This window comes from Leucoraja erinacea, chromosome 17, assembly GCF_028641065.1.
Source record: "Leucoraja erinacea ecotype New England chromosome 17, Leri_hhj_1, whole genome shotgun sequence".
Taxonomy (NCBI): domain Eukaryota; kingdom Metazoa; phylum Chordata; class Chondrichthyes; order Rajiformes; family Rajidae; genus Leucoraja; species Leucoraja erinaceus.
Genome location: NC_073393.1, coordinates 38,666,677 through 38,686,132, shown reverse-complemented (window position 1 = coordinate 38,686,132; position 19,456 = coordinate 38,666,677). Strand labels below are relative to the sequence as shown.

The 19,456-nt window shown below is 40.0% G+C and overlaps 1 protein-coding gene across 1 annotated transcript in view; it reads left to right on the top strand.

The window, feature by feature from the left end:
* The window catches only part of ctu2 (cytosolic thiouridylase subunit 2 homolog (S. pombe)), a 37,520-nt gene that overhangs the window by 5,310 nt on the left and 12,754 nt on the right, over positions 1-19,456 (top strand). Inside the window, exons 2-7 of the mRNA XM_055649002.1 lie at positions 958-1,032; positions 9,137-9,215; positions 9,540-9,599; positions 10,846-10,906; positions 17,773-17,882; positions 18,124-18,488. Of these exons, the coding sequence (XP_055504977.1) occupies positions 958-1,032; positions 9,137-9,215; positions 9,540-9,599; positions 10,846-10,906; positions 17,773-17,882; positions 18,124-18,488 (750 nt within the window). The remainder of the gene's footprint in view (positions 1-957; positions 1,033-9,136; positions 9,216-9,539; positions 9,600-10,845; positions 10,907-17,772; positions 17,883-18,123; positions 18,489-19,456) is intronic.

Sequence of the window (19,456 nt, the reverse complement as noted above, 5' to 3'; positions counted from 1 at the left end):
TACACAAGATTCCAGCATTCGCAGATCCTAGTGTCTTCATCAATTGGCATTATTTATACACAGATATCAATTGTTTGCCTTTATTTTGTTCCATTTCCTTGATACCCTGAACTAATAACAAAATTCTATCAACCTTGGTAATGAAAACTTCATTTAATTGAACATCACCAGTCTTTCGGTGAAATGACTTTGCGATTTATGTTAGACAAAAATGCTGGAGAAACTCAGCGGGTGAGGCAGCATCTACTGAGCAAAGGAATAGGTGACATTTCGGGTCAAGACCCTTCTTCAGACTGATGTGGTGGGGTTGGGGGGGGGTGCGGGAAGAAGAAAGTAAGAGGCAGAGACAGCAGGCTGTGGGCTGGGGAGGGGAAGGAGGGAGAAAGCAAGGACTGCCTGAAATTGGAGAAGTCAATGTTCATACCACTGGGGTGTAAACTGCCCAAGCGAAATACGAGGTGCTGCTCCTCCAATTTGCGGTGGGACTCACTCTAGCCATGGAGGAGGCCCAGGACAGAAAGAAGATTTATGATGGTCTTTCTGTGGTTGTGCCATGCTCAATCTAGAGCCACATCCAGGTAGCATTTTGTTATTACATTGTGGACTTAAACAAACACAACATTATCCTGTTGTACTCTCCTCATAGCATTCTGTTTTATGTTTTGAAGTAATTGAAACCCAATATTGGGAAAGGCATCCAAAGACTGGCCAAAACTATAGCGCTTGAGAGCTATTAACTTTATTTTCTACTAAATAATCATTGTTCACTTTTTTTTCTGTTCATGTTTTCCATGCATTGTCCCTTTCTTCAGTTACCAACTTTTTAAAACTATCATACTAATTTCTTAAAGTATTAATGTTGGTCCTTGATAAAAGTTATATTTGTTCAGAAGTTTCATGGAATATCTGTAAATGATGAAGTTGTTCATAATTTATAATATAAATTCTATTCTGCAGTGTTGCACAGAAATGTATGAAATGCAAGACCAATTCAGCAGTGTTGGTCATTCGAGTGGGAGATGCGTTTTGCAAGTAAGTATCAAATCTTACTACTGAAAATGTCAAAACGTGTAAGGATTGTTTGATAAACAATTAATTGACAGTACAGAAGAACAAAATCCAGCTACAGAAATGATTTGTGGAAATGACAGATGGAGTTTAATCCGAGCAAGTGTGAGTTGCTGCACTTTGGGAGGTCAAATGTTTGGGGAAAATATACAAGTAATGGCAAGACCCTCAATGGCATTAGATGAACAGAGGGTTGTTGGGGTTCAAGTCCAGTACTCCCTGAAAGTGGTAACACTAATAGATAGAATAGTAAATAAGGCCTATGGTACGCTTGCCTTAACTGGTCAAGACAATGAATATATGAGTCAGGAAGTCATGATGCAGTTTTTTGTAGGACGTTGGTTAGGCCACATTTGGAGTACTGCATGCTACATCCGGAAGTGGCGGCGCTGTTAACAGCTGCGGCTCGCCTGCAGTCCGTCTGTCTTTACTTTTTTCTGTTGTTTTTTTTGTCTTGTTTTGGTTAAGTTTTAGTTTGTTGGGTTGTGTTAGAGGGGGTGGAACATGTTCTCTGTCTCTTCCTTCGGGGGAATGCGACTTTTTCATGTCGTATCCCCCTTCTCTGCCTCCGTCTGCGCTGAGGCCTAATGGCGGAGCTGGCGGCCTCCAGCCTGCGACCGACCCCGAGGCTCCGGAGGCAGAGCCAGCCAGGACTTACCAACGAGAGGCTGGCCGTCTTCGGGGCTGAGCAGCGGTGGCCCGACTTGCTGGTGCGGCGTTCTGGCTTTCGGCGGCGGCCTGGGGCTGATGCAGCGGGGCTGCAGCGGGGCCCGGAGCTGGGGCAGCGGCCTGGAGCTGGGGCAGCGGCCCGGAGCGGAGACGGCGGGACCTGGAGCAGCGACTGCGGGACCAGAAGCTGGCGCGGCGGCCTGGAGCTGGGGCAGCGGCCCAGAGCGGAGACTGCAGGACCCGGAGCTGGGGCAGCGACCTGGAGCTGGGGCATCGGCCTGGAGCTAGGGCAGCGGCCCGGTGCGGAGACTGCAGGATCTGGAGCTGGGGCGGCGACCTGGAGCTGGGGCATCGACCTGGAGCTGGGGCGGCGGCCCGGAGCTGATGCTGTGGCGGGCCGTCTCGGAGCGGGGATGGCGTTCCGGCTATCGGCAGCGGCGACATCACCACGGAGGTCCGCTGGACTGGAGAGCGGCATCTCCGGCCTGGATCGACCGCCTCAGCGCAGAGGGAGAACAAGGAGGGAAGAGATGGAAACTAAGACTTTGCCTCCATCACAGTGAGGATGTGCTTGGTGAACTCACTGTGGTGGATGTTTAATTGGTGTTTATTGTATGTTTTGTTATTATTGATTCTGTGTATGACTGCAGGCAACATAGTTTCGTTCAGACCGTAAGGTCTGAATGACAATAAAGGATCTATCTACTCTGGTTGCCCCAATACTGGAAGGATGTTGAAGCTTTAGAAAGGGTGCAGACATGTACTCTTTCTGGCATTAGGAGGTGTTGGTTGCAGGGATATATTGGATAGACTTGGATTGTTTTCTCTGGAATGCCAGGGTTAAGGGGAGATCTGATAGAATATATATAAAATTGTAAGAGGCATAGATAGGGTAGACAGTCAGAATCTTTTCCCAGGATGGAAACGTCAAATACTAAATGTCATAGGTTTTAGATGAGAGGGGCAAAGTATGAGGTAAGTTATTTTTACATGGTGCCTGGCTCACACTGCCAAGGGTTGTGATGGAGGCAGACACAATAGTGGCATTTAAGAGACTTTTAGATATGTAGGGGTTCGGATTATGTGCGGGTTAATAAAGAGTTGGACTGTTCGGTACAGACATTATGGACCTGTTCCTGTGCTGTACTCGTATTAATACAGGAATAGGCCGTTTCACCTCTTGAACATGTTCCTATTTAATTAAATTGTTTTTCTGCATCTCAAATCTAAATTAAATGCACTTCAATCATGACAAAAATAAATAGATACTTTTACGTTGATATTGATTGCATATTGGCATTGAAGTAGGCCATTTAGCCAATGTTGGAGCAATTCCACCTCCCTACTCATCTCCCTGTAACCAATTCCCTCACATCTTCCCCACCCGTGGTAATTATCCTAAATCCTGTTCGCACTTTCGCATTTTATAATAGTCAATTTACCAACGACCAGCACATTTTTGGGGATATGGGAGAACCCAACAGTCACAGGGAAGCATGTTGAATCTGCAGACAATGAAAATACATTTTTCAAAATTTAGGTACAGAAATGAAGTAAAAATAGACATTAGTAAAAATAGACATGAAATAAATATGACTGATAACAGTTTGTGAAGAGAGTTTAAAACATGAAAGAATAAAACGGGATTGTCCAAAAGGGAATAAAAATGAAGGAAGCATGTTATTTCTAGGCTCCAGTACATAGCAAAATGGAATTATAAATATTAGTTTTTACTGTGGCAATAAATTGGCTTTAAGAATAGTTTAGGAGTATTTGCAAGATAATAAGTTTTCCAAAGGATGCTGTACAAAATAAAGTATAGATTTAAAAAGTAATTATAAATAAATGGTATATAATACAACAGATCGATAGATTATTAAACTATGAGATTAACAAAGTATGAAGTATATTCATACTACACAGATGGTCCCTTCAGCCCAACACATCCGTGCCGACCTTTTTGCTCATCTGTACTAATCCAGACTTTCCTAAACTTCTCTAAGCCTCATAAACAGTAATTGTATCTGATTTCACCCCTTCCTCTGGCAGCATGTTCAACCAACTGTGCAAAAAAAAAAAAGACCATCCGATTATCTTTAAAGCACTTTCTTCTCTCACCTTTAACGTTTGTCCTCTTGTTTTTCATACCCTTACATTGGAAAAAAGATTTTTACTTTCTACACTATTTATGTCATACATAATCATATACATTTCTATCACTCCTGGGATCCAGGGAAAACAAACCCAGCCTATCCAATCTTTTCCCAACACTAAATGTCCATCAATCCAGTTGAAAAAAGTTTTATCATGTATGGGTACAGTGAAAAGCTTTGCATACTTTGCTTTCCAATCAGATCAGATGTACGGTATAGAAATACAGTAAAAATGCAAAATATTCATCAAGCTGAACGGACCACCTAAACAAGCCAAAGTATTAGTCATTAGGGACCAGGATGAACTGGATAAATACCAAGGTGACAAACCCAAACAAGGTAATGGAATACACTTAGTAGCAAATAAAGAATATATAAAATAAAAACCACAACCATGATAATTCCTGACGAAAAATATATATCTCTATCAGGACTAGAAACCTTTGCCTATACAGAGCATAACACTCATGACGTAGAAAATGATATTGATCCAGAAAATAATTTACTTAACAATATCAAGAACAGCTGCAGTTATTACACAGATGAGCAATTCAATATAACTTTCCAATCAGAACATAATATATCAATTATCCACTTTAATAGCAGAAGTCTATATGCCAACTTCCGCACCATAAAAGAATATTTAAGACAGTTCAAGAACCCATTTAACCGTATAGCAATATCAGAGACCTGGATCAGCCCTGAGAAAGGTGTGGACTTTGACATGGATGGCTATGAACTGAATTATATAAACAGAAGGGAAAAAAATGGAGGAGGTGTGGCGATCGATGTGGATAAAAGACTGAAATATAAGGTGTTGGAGAACATGACAACTGCTGTTGACGACTTGTTGGAATGTATTACAGTAGAAATTTGTATGGAAAAGACCAAACATTTTATTGTGAGCTGTATATACAGAGCTCCTGGATCCAGTATTGAAATATTTAAAGATTGGATGGAAACCATGTTTACAAAATCATTACAAAAGATTATGTTCATCTGTGGGGATTACAATATTGACCTGTTGAACCCAAAAAAGCATAAAATGACAGAAGAATTCATCAATACTATGTACAGTATGGGTTTAGATATAGATATAGATATAGATAGATATGCCATTTATTGTCACTATACATGTACAATGAGATTAAAAGCAGCTCGTACTCAGTGCATACATCTAATTTAGTACAAAAAACAAGAAACATAAAACAAAACAAAAGGGGGGGGGGGGGGGGGGATAGGTGCACAATTCTGCGGCGCTATATACATATCTATACATATTAATATCCTAGAATAATCAGACCGAGTAGAATTACTTCTCATTGTGCGACATTAATAGACAACATATTCACAAACATTATGGAAAATAATACAGTAAGCAGACTATTATACAGTGACATCAGTGACCATTTACCTGTTTTTATTGTTTATCACTATAGTTATAGGAAACCTAGGAACACCAGTCATTTCAAATACCAAAGGGTGAGAACCGAAGAAAACATAAATGCATTTAAGAATGAATTACTGAAACAGAATTGGAGGGTAGTATATGAGGGTGAAGATGTCGACAAAGCATACAATGGATTTCTAAATATTTTTAAATCACTTTATGACAAAAACTGTCATGTGAAACAATATAGTGATAGACAAAAACAAACAAATAGTCCATGGATCACTAAGGGTTTAAATGCCTGCAAAAAGAAAAACACACTATATAGACAATTCATAAAATATCAAACTTCAGAAGCAGAAAATAAATATAAAAAATATAAGAATAAATTAACCAATATTATGAGGATATATAAGAAAGAATACTATAATAAAATGTTAGAGAATAATAAAAACAATATGAAAGGTTTATGGAACGTGCTAAATAGTATTATTAGAAATGGATCAAAAAATACAGGCTACCCTGAGTATTTTATTGAGGATGAAAAGACAATAAATAATATGGATGATGCGGTTAATGGTTTTAACAAATTCTTTGTAAATGTGGGACCAGATTTGGCAGAAAAAATTAATGACCCAGAAACAAAAGAAGGGGCAGATACTGATCTTTGGGATAGATATAATAGCTCTATCTTCCTTAGAGCAGTCGAAGGAAAAGAAATCATAGACACTGTAAGAAAATGTAAAAGCAAATCCTGTACTGATTGGAATGATATTGACATGATTATAATAAAAAACCTTATTGAAGAAATTGCTGAACCATTAACTCGTATCTGTAACTTGTCTTTTCAATCCGGTAAATTTCCGAACAAAATCAAAATATCTAAAGTAATACCATTATATAAAACTGGGGATAGACACCATTTCACAAATTACAGGCCTGTTTCTTTACTCTCCCAATTCTCCAAGATCCTTGAAAAACTTTTTACAGAAAGACTTGACAATTTCATTGAAAAACATAAGCTTTTGGTTGACAGTCAATATGGATTCCGGACAGATAGATCAACATCTATGGCACTAATGGAACTAATTGAGGAAATCACAAATTGCATAGATAATAAAAAACTCGCAGTGAGAATATTTATAGATTAAAAAAAAAAAGCATTTGATACCGTAAATCACGACATTTTACTCATGAAACTGGATAAGTATGGCATCAGAGGGGTTGGACTGGATTGGGTGAGAGGCTATTTAAGAAACGGGCAACAATTTGTAGAAATAGGTGAACATAAATCAACTTACATGAACATAACTTGTGGAGTACCTCAAGGGTCTGTGTTAGGTCCAAAGCTTTTCATAATGTACATTAATGACATATGTAAAGTATCAAATATACTGAAATTGATTATATTTGCCGATGATACGAATATTTTTTGTTCCGGTGACAATTTGAAGCAGCTTTTGGAAGTCATCACATCAGAAATGAATAAATTAAAACAGTGGTTTGATGTCAACAAATTGTCTCTAAATTTAAGCAAAACCACATATAAACCATGTCAAAGCAAAACTGGCAGTCTATAGCAATATTGGGAAAATCAAGACACATTCTGGACCACAAATCATTACATACTTTGTATAATACACTCATATTGCCATATCTGAGTTACTGTGTTGAGATATGGGGTAACACCTACAAAACCAACCTACAGCCATTATGCACATTACAAAAAAGAGCAATAAGAATTATCAATAACATTGGATATCTTGAACATACCAATTTATTATTCTTAAAGTCACATACACTGAAGTTCACTGATCTGGTTAAATTTAAGATTGCGCAAATCATGTACAAAGCAAGAAATAGTTTACTTCCAAGAAATATACAAAAACTGTTTATGGAAAGACAGGGTGGGTATAATTTGAGAGGAGAACATAATTTAAAAAAACTCAAATGTCAGAACAACTCTTAAAAGTATGTGCATAGCAATCTGTGGTGTGAATTTGTGGAATGGTCTGGAACAGGAGATAAAACTTAGCACAAGCATAATTCAGTTTAAAAAGATGTACAAAAACACTTGTTTAAAAGGATATTGGGATGAGGATAGGTGATTGTGATATTTGTTATACTGATTGTATTGGGAAGGGTGATTATAGAGTGATGGGTTGTAAATATGACTAAGATACTGTATAGTAATTGCGGGTTTTTTCTTTTCTTTTTTGTATGGCTTTGTAAATATTTGATTAGTGTTCAAATGTAAATAATTTGGTGTACATATAGTGGCTGGTGTACATATGGTGTACATATAGCTGCTAAATTTGTATGAGATAATTACAAGCAGTTGAATAAGGGGTGGGAATTAATAAGCTTTGGCTTCTTCCTGCTCGTTTTCGGACACATATGATTTCATTTATTTATAGATATTGTTTATGACACTTTATAAATATTTGTGTTTTGTTTTTTGTATGCTGTTTCACATTTGCTTTTTATTCTTTTATTCTGTCCGAAATAAATAACTAATAAATAAATAAATAAATAAAATACAATCGCTTCTAACTCAAGTACAATAAATCGAGCAAGGGGTAAATCGATACAGAGTGCAGAATATGGTTCTCAGCATTGTAGTACATCAGTTCCATAGGCAAAGTCCAATGTTCATATTGGGATAGAGGTGAATCAGACAATACCCTAGCTAATGGAAGGACAGTTCAGAAGCCAGGTAACAGAGTGAAAGAAGCTGTTCCTGAGACTAGTGTTACATGCTTTCAAGCTTCTGTACCTTTTGGAGGGGAGCAGGGAGAGGAAAGAATGACTGGGGTGGTGATTCCTTTTCTCACTGATTGTGGTCTGGGGATCCAGTGGCAGAGTGGGGTGGTGATTCCGAGGACCAAGAGTTTGATGATCAGTTTGGATGGCATTAAGGTGTTGAAGGTGGAGTCCAGGAGTACCATTGCTGTCTTGGAGTTCCAGAGATGATTAGGGCCAGGGAGTTGGCATCTGCTGTGGAATTATTATTACGTTAAGAAAACTGAGGTGGATTAAAGTGGGCTGGGAGACTGGAGATAATGTGCACCATTACTAGTCTCTTGAAACACTTCATGATGTTAGTGGATGTCATTAACATGACTAATGGTGGTCAATAAGGCACGCTGCCTTTTCTTTGGCATCAGGATGATCATGGTCTTCCTGAAGCCGGTGGGGACCTCCGAATGGTGCAGTGAGAGGTTAAAGATGAATATCTCTATTTGTGATATGCACGGGTCCTGAGGGTGTGGCCAGGGACTCCCATCTGGGTCTGGACCTGGAAAGTCCAGATCCGACAAGTCAAGTAGTATGTTTTGGGGGAAGAGCAAATGTAGATTGTAACTTAATGAGAAAAACTATCAATTTAGGATTGCAAACAGAGGGACTACTAAAGGATGAATTCCAGGTTTACAAAATAAAAGTCAGAGGAAATGAGAATATGGGTAGTAATCATGAAGGCACCGAATTATGTGTGTATGATGCTGATTGCATTTAAATATGAGAATTTGTTACGGTTTTGGGCATTCCATTGAAGATGGGATATTGAAACCAAATTTAAAAATATTGAGAACGGTAGCAGGAGTTATGAAGAAATGTTTGAGATAATTATGGGTTTCACAAAAGATTTTCATATTATTTTGAGAGGAAATGAAGGGTAAACACGGGTAATTGGTCATGGAGGAACAACTTAAAATAAATTATCTTCATTTTTTTTATGATTGCGTTTTGCATTACATTTAAATAGTGATTAAATTGTTGATTATATAGCACCAACAATATTTGAATATTCAGAATTATTCAGTTTTCAGCCGGGATTGTTCTTCTTTTCATTCAGATCTTGCTTCAAAGAATATTTTGTGCACAAATTCCGTGCCATGCTAGGGAAGACACGGTTAATATTTCCAGGAGAACAGGCAAGTAATTGAAGTAATTCTTTTTTTTAAACTTTTTTTAATGTAAGAATATCCTAGCACTAGATTTAAATTTGAAGCAACACTGTTCAGTTAAAAGAAAAGTCAAATGTGATAGACCGAATGATACCTGGGTTTTGGGTTAAATTTGCCTTTTACATGCAAGTCTTTTTGCATGTAAGTCTACTTCTGAGGAGTTAGTACTAATCACTAATTAAATTAGTAAGACTGAAAATAATCACAATTTGATAGTAACAGAATCAGAAGTTCACAGGTGACTTTTATTTTCCATTTCTCTTCATAATTTTGGTTGCTTGTTTTGTCCAGGTCCTGCTCGCATTATCTGGTGGTCCAACATCCAGTGCAATGCTTTGTCAGGTTCAAGAGGTAATATATTTTAATTTCTTGCTAGGTTCCTTTCTCAACAAAGGCTCAATGTATGTGGAAAATAAGTAAAAAGCAATAACTTGTTATGGATTCAATCTCTCATATTAATGTGAATGTAGTACTTTAAGTGCCTGTTTCCATGTAATATCGTTAAACTAAACCCGTTTCCATCGATATGGGAAGGAGAATTGAAATGGCTACCAACCAGGAGCTCCAGAAGGCCGTCGTGGACGGAGCACACATGTTTGCCTAGTCTATACTTGTTCTCGCCAATGTAGAGAAGACCATATTAAGAGCACTGAGGGCAATAGACCATGCCTTTTTCACGACCCATCTGAAGAAAAATCCAGACCCAAAGGGTTATTTGTCTTTTTCCCACCAGAGATGTTGCTTGGCCTTCCTATTTCATCCAGCACTTATTTTTTTGCTTTTGCATTATCTTGCACATTTAGAAATTGAAGCTTGAACTCTTAAGTCTAGGTCATTAATATCGATTTTATTTTTAAAACCTATGGCTCTAACATGGAGAGACAAGGAACTGTAGATGCTGGATTCTTCAGCAAAACACAAAGTTCTGGAGGAACTCAGCGGGTCAGATAGCATCTCTGGAGTCTGATGAATGTCCTGATCAGAAACGCAGTCTGTCCATTCCCTCCATTCCCTCCACAGATGCTGCTTGACTTGTTAAGTTCCTCCAGCACTTTCAATTTTCGGCAATAGCCCAAACACCTGGAAAACACCACTGTTCACTTTCCTCCAGTCTGAAAAACAACCATTCATCATATCCCCGTTACTTAGCCAACTTCATATCCATACTATCAATGTCCTTTCATGATGATGTCTGTTATATTGCACCTTATCACAAGCTTTCTCAAAATCCCTGTATAGCAAACCAATTGTATTCACCTCACCTGCTCTACCCGTGACCTCATCAAAATGTTCTCTGTTGTTATGAATTAAAATGCAATATTTCAATTAGTCAGTTGACTCAAATGATACAAGATGCAAATAAATAAATGATATGAATGAATGGTATAAATGAACACAACTGATACATCTCCAATTTTACTTTAACGTGTGGCTGAAGTTAACAGCTATGAATGTAACGCAATGTCAATAGAACATTTGAAATTTCAATACGTTAATATATTCTTGATTTAGATATTGCAGTACATAAATTGGCTTTGTATTCGTAGTAAGTAGATGTATATTTGCAAAATATTGTAAATTCCTATTTCTCTTTTAGGGTTTGGCCAGAGAAGCTCCAAAAAAGTTGCGCTTTTCACCTGGGATAGTGCATATAGACGGTACAGTATGAAGTATATTCCATCCTCTGAATAAAAAGTCGTCAATCAAAATGTTTTAGTGTGACCACGTGTCAGTTGAATTGCAACCACGTGTACATTTCAGCAGAGACTAAATGGAATTGGAAATACTAAATCTGATTTATTAACGATAAGGAAGGGATTTTGAATGATTGTGAATTGATCTCGGTAACAGAGTGGGCACCAAATTTAATAAACACAGTTAATGCTTGACGTTAAAGGATAAATGTTATAAAATGGGTCTGCGAGATATGGTGAAAAGGGGATGGGATTTTTGAGAAGGTATGAGTAAAAGTGAGCTTTGAGCAGGCTGAAGACCACCAGTGTGAGGGGAGGATGAATATCAACAAATCCCAAGGTTTAATTTCACATTCATATCTAATGCTACAACAGGATACTGCTCAACTGGGAAAGTGGGCAAAGGTATGGCGGATGGAATTTAATTTGTACAAGTGCAAAGGGATGCATTTTGGGAAGTTAAATCAGGGCAGTAAATACATAGTGTCTGAATCTTATTACTGGGTGCCTGTAAAGCTGCATCAAGTAAGAATTTGAATTGTTCCTGACCCGTTGCATAAAGCAAGTAAATTATTTGGGCAGTGAATGGTAGGGCTTTGGGTGGTGTTGCTAAACAGAGTGAGCTGGGAGTACAACTGCATAGGTCTCTGAAAGTGGAAACACAGAGTGACTGCTGACAAAATGGTATAGCAAGCTTGTCTTCATCGGCCGGGACACTGAATACAAAATTGGAATTTCATATCATAGTTATATAAAATATTGGTTAGGCTGTGTTGCATGATTGTGTGCAATTCTGGTTGCCAGACAGCAGGAAAGATGTGATCAAGCTAGAGAAAGTGCTGAAAGGATTCACAAGGATATTGCCTGGATTGGAGGATTAAGTTATAAAGAGAGATTGGCTAGGCTGGGTCTGTTTTCCCTGGACGAAAGAAGCTGTGACATAATAATGAGAATCTATACAATACAAACTATATAGAGAGTCTACACAATTATGAGATTGTCATGGTGGCACTCAGAAAGGACATAATGGAGGGTTCACAGGGCTCTCACTTGACTTTTTTTTCCCTGTTGCCAGCCGGGCAACCTCGGCAGCTTTTAGGTTGCCAAATGACAGTTTAGGTGGTCATTTAAGACTGCTTGCATGACGCGTGCAATAATGTGCTCGGACGAAGCGCGTAGTTACCAGTCGGAATTATGCTCAATGAAGCATTCACATATTATTTACAGCATCTCATCTCTTTTTACACGTTGCAATTAATGCAATTTCTATTATCTCTTTCCACTTCCAAACAAAAATGTGGTTGGATTATTCAGCGCATGATCAACCTCGTATGAACATTGGCTTCTCCAATTTCAAGTAGTCATATAGACCTATGAAGTAGTTTCTCATCCTCTGAATTCGTCCCTCCACATTCCCAGTGTCTCCCACAGACTAAATGGAATTGGAAATCTCCTGATTTATTAACGATAAGGAAGGGATCTTGATTTCCTTGATCCCCCAGAGTGGGCACCAAATTTAATAACCAGTTAATGCCGACGTTAAAGTAAATGAATAAAATGGGTCTGCGAGATATGGTGAAAAGGGGATGCCTTTTGATGAGTCCTTCGCTGAAGACCACCAGTGTGAGGGGAGCTGAATCTCACCAAATCCCAAGGTTTTTTTCACATTCTTCTAATCTACAACAGGATATCCTCACCTGGGAAAGTGGGCAAATCTTCCGGATGGAATTTAATTTGTACAAGTGCAAAGGGATGCTTTTGGGAAGTTAAATCAGGGCGGTTACATAGTGTCTGAATCAGGGTGCCTGTAAAGCTCCATCAAGTAAGCCTGACCTCCATAATTATTTGGGCAGTGAATGGTAGGGCTTTGGGTCCCTTCTAACCAGAGCGACCTGGGAGTACAACCCCATCTCCTGGCACTGGAAACACAGAGCAACTGCTGAAAATGCTACACTTGTCGCTTCGGCCGGGACACTAGCCCCTTGACTCCATATCAAGGAAATATAAGCAGTGTCTTTGTGCAGGTTGCGGCAGAGGTTCACAGAAAGGATGCACCTCCTCCAACCTCATCTATTGCATCCGCTGTTCTAGGTGTCAGTTTGCTCTACACATCGTTGAGACCAAGCGTAGGCTTGGGCGATCGCTTCGCCCAACACCTCCAGCTTGGTTGCGCACAGTTTACCATTTACCTGATCTCCGATAGTGACTCGGACGAAGTGCACTTCAACTCTCTCAATCATTCCATTCCGAATCCAACCTTTCACCAATCAAGTCCTGGGCAGCAAAATCTAATCCATGGTCTTTTTAGAGGTTGAATTAATGCAACCATCACTTTCCGCTTTCCAAACAAAATTGAAGGAGCAGCAGCTAATCAATTCGCTTGGGCAGGCTTTACGCTTCGCACACCCTCCAGCAGTATGAACTTTCCTGGTGGCTCAGCACTTCAACTTCCAATTTCCGAATCTAGTCCCTGCTTCCATGGCCAGAGTACTCCGCAAATTCCCAGGTCTCGCCTAGTTTACAGCCCCACTGTCTCCGCCTCTTCTCCAATTTCTTCCCTGCTTTCTCCCTCCCCCCCCCATTCCCCTCTCCCCCCCCCCCCTCTTCCCTATTTCCCCCCCCCCCACCCTGACATCAGTCTGAAGAAGGGTCTCGACCCGAAACGTCGCCTATTTCTTTCGCTCCATTGATGCTGCCTCACCTGCTGAGTTTCGCCAGCATTTTTTGTCTACCCATTGACACAAGTTCTGTTATCCCACTTCCCTCACCCACTTCCTGCACATTAGGGGCAATTTTACAGAGACAAGTTAACCTACAAAGTCAATGCGTGTTTGGGATGTGGGAGGAAACCCACATGCTTGCAGGGAGAAGGAGCAAATTCAACACACACAGTGCCCGAGAACAGGATCGAACACAGATCTCTGGCGTGTGAGGCAGCAAGCCCACTAGCTGTGCCACTATATTTTATTTTCCAACACACAAAAAATTATACGTAGATAACTTTGGTTACTAAAAAGAAAGAAACTATCCATTTTCAGTCTTAAATAAGTGACGCTATGCCCCCCTTTACAGTATGTTTTAATTCAGTTCAAGACTATGGGGCAGTACATTGGCCATAAAGTTGCTGCCTAAAATTGCCAGAGACCCGGAATTCATCCTGAATATGGGTGCTGTCTGTATGGAGTTTTGTTTTCTCATTTATAACATTGTTTACAGAGTACTGTGTTTACATATTCTGTTGTGCTGCTGCAAGTAAGGATTTCACTGTTCTAACTGGGACGTGAGAGAATAACACACTCTTGATTCTTGGCTTACGTCGCTAATGTGTGGGATAGAACTAGTGTACGGGTGGTCGGTGTTCGGCGTGGACTCGGTGGACCGAAGGGCCTGTTTCCATGCTGTATCTTTAAATTAAACTAAAAACAATAAAACCAGATGAAATCTAAAGAAGAGTCTCTACCCGAAACGTCACCTAATTTCTTCTATCCAGAGTTGCTGGCTGCTCCATGGAGTTTCCCCGCACAATTAAAGCATGGAATAGTCTACACCCTACCAAAGGCACCCAACCAGACGCAACTAAATTTAAGGTAGCTCTTTTTTCCCCAAGAACCCTTTTTTTTGCTTAAGTCCAAGTCAAGAGCGTTTTATTGTCATGTGTCCCAGATAGGACAATGAAATTCTTGCTTGCTGCAGCACAACAAAATATGTAAATATAATACAGAACAGGAGATAAAAGTTCAGTGTGTCTATATACCATAGACCATATATATACACAATAAATAAACAGATAAAATGAAATAGGCTGTTATTTTTCAGAGTTTGGAGTTTGGTTGTAGTGGGTCCACTCCAGTTTAAATTCCATTTGGAATATTTTTGGAGGACCAAGAAGCAAGAGTTACTCCAGCTCCAGCTCCAGGGAGTAATTCTGCGTTGGTTTTCAGTGGTCGCGGTGACGCGACGACCCGACAGCAATGGCGGCAAGATCTCCCACAATGCAAAGGGAGGGAGAAAGTGGCGAAGACGAACAGTTGCCGTGGCAGTGCGCATGTGGAGGGCGGCACGTGCGCACAACCACGGCCGATGATGTGCGCATGTGCAGGGGGAGGATGTGCAGGCCGTGGCAGTGCGCATGTATAAGGCGGCCGGCCGTGCCGAGCGGTGAGCCAGAGCCGGACACAAATGGCGGGCGGAGATAGAGAGTGACCGAGAGAGAGAGAGAGATAGAGAGGGGGCCCACTCAGGATTAAACGAGAGGTGTCCCGGGTGCTTGCCAAGCCGGGCAAAATGGCATGGCTTTCATGTTGCCCGGCGGGACTGTAGGTTCCCATTGGCACCTGGGCAACAGTTAGTTTCGAGCCCTGGTTCATCCTCTCGGGCAATAAGGGCAGAGCTCAAAAATATGAACGTGTAATCACTCTAATGGGAGTTTATTGTAGGCCACCCAATAGCCAGCAGGAGATAGAGGAACAGATATGTAGATAGATTACTGAAAGCAGGGTTATTGCAGTAACTTCCCCAATATTGACCAGGAACTACTTAGTGCACAAGGCATAGCTGGGGCAGAACTTGTTAGGTGTATTTTTTTCCTAAAACAGGATTCAGGGGATCCTAGGGGAGTCAGGGGATATGGGGAGGAGTCAGGATCAGGGTACTGATTGTGGATGATCAGCCATGCTCACATTGAATGACGGTGCTGGCTTGAAAGGCCAAATGGCCTACTCCTGCACCTATTGTCTAGGATGTGGATAGTCCAACTTGAGCAGGGTCCATATTGGACCTTGTGTTGCCAACCAGTGATGTTTCAGTGGAAAAGCATTTTGGGAATAGTGATAACAACTCCACACGTTGTAAGATAGTTTTGAATAGGGATAAGTCTGGACCTCAGTGGGGGGGCGGGACTAAATTGGAGTAAGGTAGATTGCAACATTATTAAGCAGAAGTTATGGAGAGTAAATTAGCAGCAGTTGTTATTGGGTAAGTCCAAACTTGATGTGGCAGTTGTTTAAAGGACAAGTGACCAAAATGTTCCATACCTTTATTTTCCAGCAAGAAGGAGGGATAAGAAGGGCAAGGTAAGGGGACTTTTGATGACCAAAGATAATATGAATTTGGTTAACAGGTAAAAGCAAGTGTATGTAATTTTTAAGAAGATGAAATTGGACAGGGCATTTGAGGAATATAAAGCAAGTAGAAAATAATCCAAGCAGGTGGTTAACAGGGCTAGAGGGTGCCTGGAGTGGTTGTGGAGGCAGTTACAATAGTGGTGTTTAAGAGGCTTTTCAATTGTCTCATGGATAAGTCAGATTGAAGAAAGTCCCAGGGCTCATTATACATACATTAAAAATAGGGAGAAGGTAGGACTGCTCAAGGATAAAGGGGGAAATTTGTGCTTGGCGTCAGAGGATGTAGGTGAGGTACAAAATGATTACATCTGTGTTCACAAAGGTGAAGGATAGATCAGTGTGAAGAATACTACTATGCAAGGGTAGTTTGAAATCAATAAGGAGTTGGTGTTGGGGCTCTTGAAGGGCATTAAGGTGGATAAATCCCTATAACCTGATGGGATCTATCCCAGGTTATGAACAGAGGCAAAAGAGGAGATTGCAGGATCTTTTGCAAAGATGTTTACATCTTTTCTAGCCAAAGGTGAGGTGCTGGTGCATTGGAGAGCAGCCATTGTTGTCCTTTGTTTAGGAAGGGAAGTAGAGGTTAGGGTTAGGCACGTAGATAATGGAGGGGTAAGGATCATCTACCAACATCGTGTTTGGCGCACACATTGTGGGCCGAAGGAGCTGTTTCTGTGCTGTACACTGTTCTATGCTTCTGCCATAACTGACCACTATCAATTATTTCCAATGCATAGTAAATAGACAATAAAAGAAAATGGTGAATAAATGCAAAAGGAAGTAAGAAACACATTTTATAAAAGGAACTGTGAAATTAAATTATCAAGGAATATAAACAAAGTAATTTAAAGATTTAAAAAATAAGTCGGGACTGAAAAAAGACTACCAAAGAACATGCAAGTTAAACATCGATAATATCAAAATAACAGAATTATTATTATATTCTGTGTCTCCCTTTGACCCAGGAAAGTAACAAACTAGGCAAAATATTAGAAATAAGACAGACATGGGTCAAACAGCACAAAATCCAATCTCAATATAGGAATAGTATTTAATATGTAAGAAAGAAGTGCAGGTGCTGGTTTAAAACAAAGATAGACAAAAAAGCTGGAGTAACTCGGTGTGACAGGCAACATCTTTCCAGAGAGAATGGGTGACATTTCAGGACGAAGGGTCTTGACCCGAAACGTCACCCATTCCTTCTCTCCAGAAATGCTGCCCGTCCCGCTGAGTTACTCCAGCTTTTTGTGTCTAAGGAATAATATTTGATGTCTATTAGTCTGGCATTCCATCAAAACTAGAGGAGTTATATTTTGAGTTTGATTCATTTTATCAATTATTTTTCATTTTGTGTCTTATTGCGTTGGAATTAATGGATTGTGGTAAGTTGTGACAGAAACAGACCATGTTGCGGTGGCTGAAATAAACAAGTCACATTTGAAATGTAGTACAAGAACTTTCCAATTCTCCTGCCTCCCTACAGAAGACAGTGGAGGCCAATTCGCTGGATGTTTTCGAAAGAGTTAGCTCTTGGGGCTAACGGAATAAAGGGATATTGAGGAAAAAGCAGGAACAGCGTACTGATTTTTAGGTGATCAGCCATGATCATTTTGAATGGCAGTGCTGGCTTGAAGGGCTTGCTCCTGCACGTGTTTTTCTATGTTTCAATCACTGACTGTTGTATCTTTCCTGCTTTACCTGCAGAGGGAGCTGTATGTGGAAGGAGCCTAGAGGAAAGACAGGAAACTTTATCACAGCTTGAACGCATGTTCCAGGCTTCAGGATTTTCTTACCATATAGTCTTTTTAGAGGAGGTAATTTTATAAAGTTATCCTAAACATTACGACATTGTAAATGTTTTCGCAACTTTTCTCCAGAGATGCTGCCTGACCTGCTGAGTTACTCCAGCTTTTTGTGTCTGGCTTTGGTTTAAACCAACATCTGCAGTTCCTTCCTACACACTCAGATTCTGTGTTGTTTTTGACCCTGTAAAATAATTTACATTCATTTTAAAGTATTTGGGATAAAAAAAAACAGACTGCTTTTATTCTGCAGGTGTTCAAGTTGCCAAATTCCATGTTACACAGTGTATCCTGCAGTCCAGCTAGCCATGGCGAAAACTACAAAGAGGCAGTGGATGGTTTCCTACAAAAACAAAGAGAGACTCTGGTTCATGCAGAGCAAAAGCCTACAGCTGTGGAGCAGTTGAACTTCACCCATGCAGAAGATCCGGTTCAAACAAAACTTGGTCAGCTCAGTATTGATGATGTATTTACTGACCTGAATTCTGGAAGCACCTTGACAGAAACTTCCACTCGTGAGAAATGCAAATTTACCCTGGCACAAACAGAAGCAGTAAAGGAACTGTTCAGTTCAATAAAAACTTTGACTGCTAAAGAGGAATTGCTGCAAACATTACGGTAAAAAAAATCTTGAATATTACAGTGTAGATTACATATTTTGCTTATTAATTAAATTATGATCTGCCACTGCAATCTTCCCCTAAGTGATGTTGGCAACTGCTTCTACAATACAGAAACAGGACTTTGTGCCCACTGAGTCCACACTGAATACCCAATTGCACCGATCCTACAATAATATCAATTTATTCTCTCCATATTCCCATCAACTCCCCCAGGATTCTTCCACATATGCGCACACTAGGAGCAATTTACAGAGGCGCATTAACCTACAACCAACGTGCTTTTGGGATGAAGAATAACAAAGAATCCATGGCAATCCCACACAAGTCATAGGGAGAATGTGCAACTCCATGCAGCACCAAAGGTCAGGATTGAACCAGGATATGATTTGTGAGGCAGCAGATCTCGTAACCACAATCCTTCTCTTCCAGGAGAAGCAAAATGCATTTTGGTTAAAAGCACTTAAAGGAAGCAGTCTCTATAGACCGTGGAAGTGAATTTTCACTTTATTTTGCAATTTTCAAAGAAACTTGCACTTTAGAAAAAAGTTATGGCAGCCCGCAGTGAATCTGTGGGCCTTTTAAATAGGTTATTTTCATATTTCCCTCGTTTTGTTTGTAAGTTACATTTCTCAGCCTCATATACATGCCCAACTTCTTTTTGACTTTATAAAATTGGCTTCCAATGGGTGTACGGGTAGACCAGAAATTGAATGGAAAATTAATCTTTAGCTCTTGTGTAGAACTTTAGCCAATGATTTTGTCACTAGTCCCTTAAACCTCTCATCATCTTCAACTGTTATCAGATCATCCGTTATTAACTTTTAATGTCCAAAGAAAAAGTGTCCTATATTTTCACTCTACCTTCATAACTGAAGTCACTTGATAACATTCCAAAAAATTCTCCTTCACTCTTTCTAACTTTTACTCTCCTAATGCTGCATGTTTTACCTGTCCAGTGGTTCC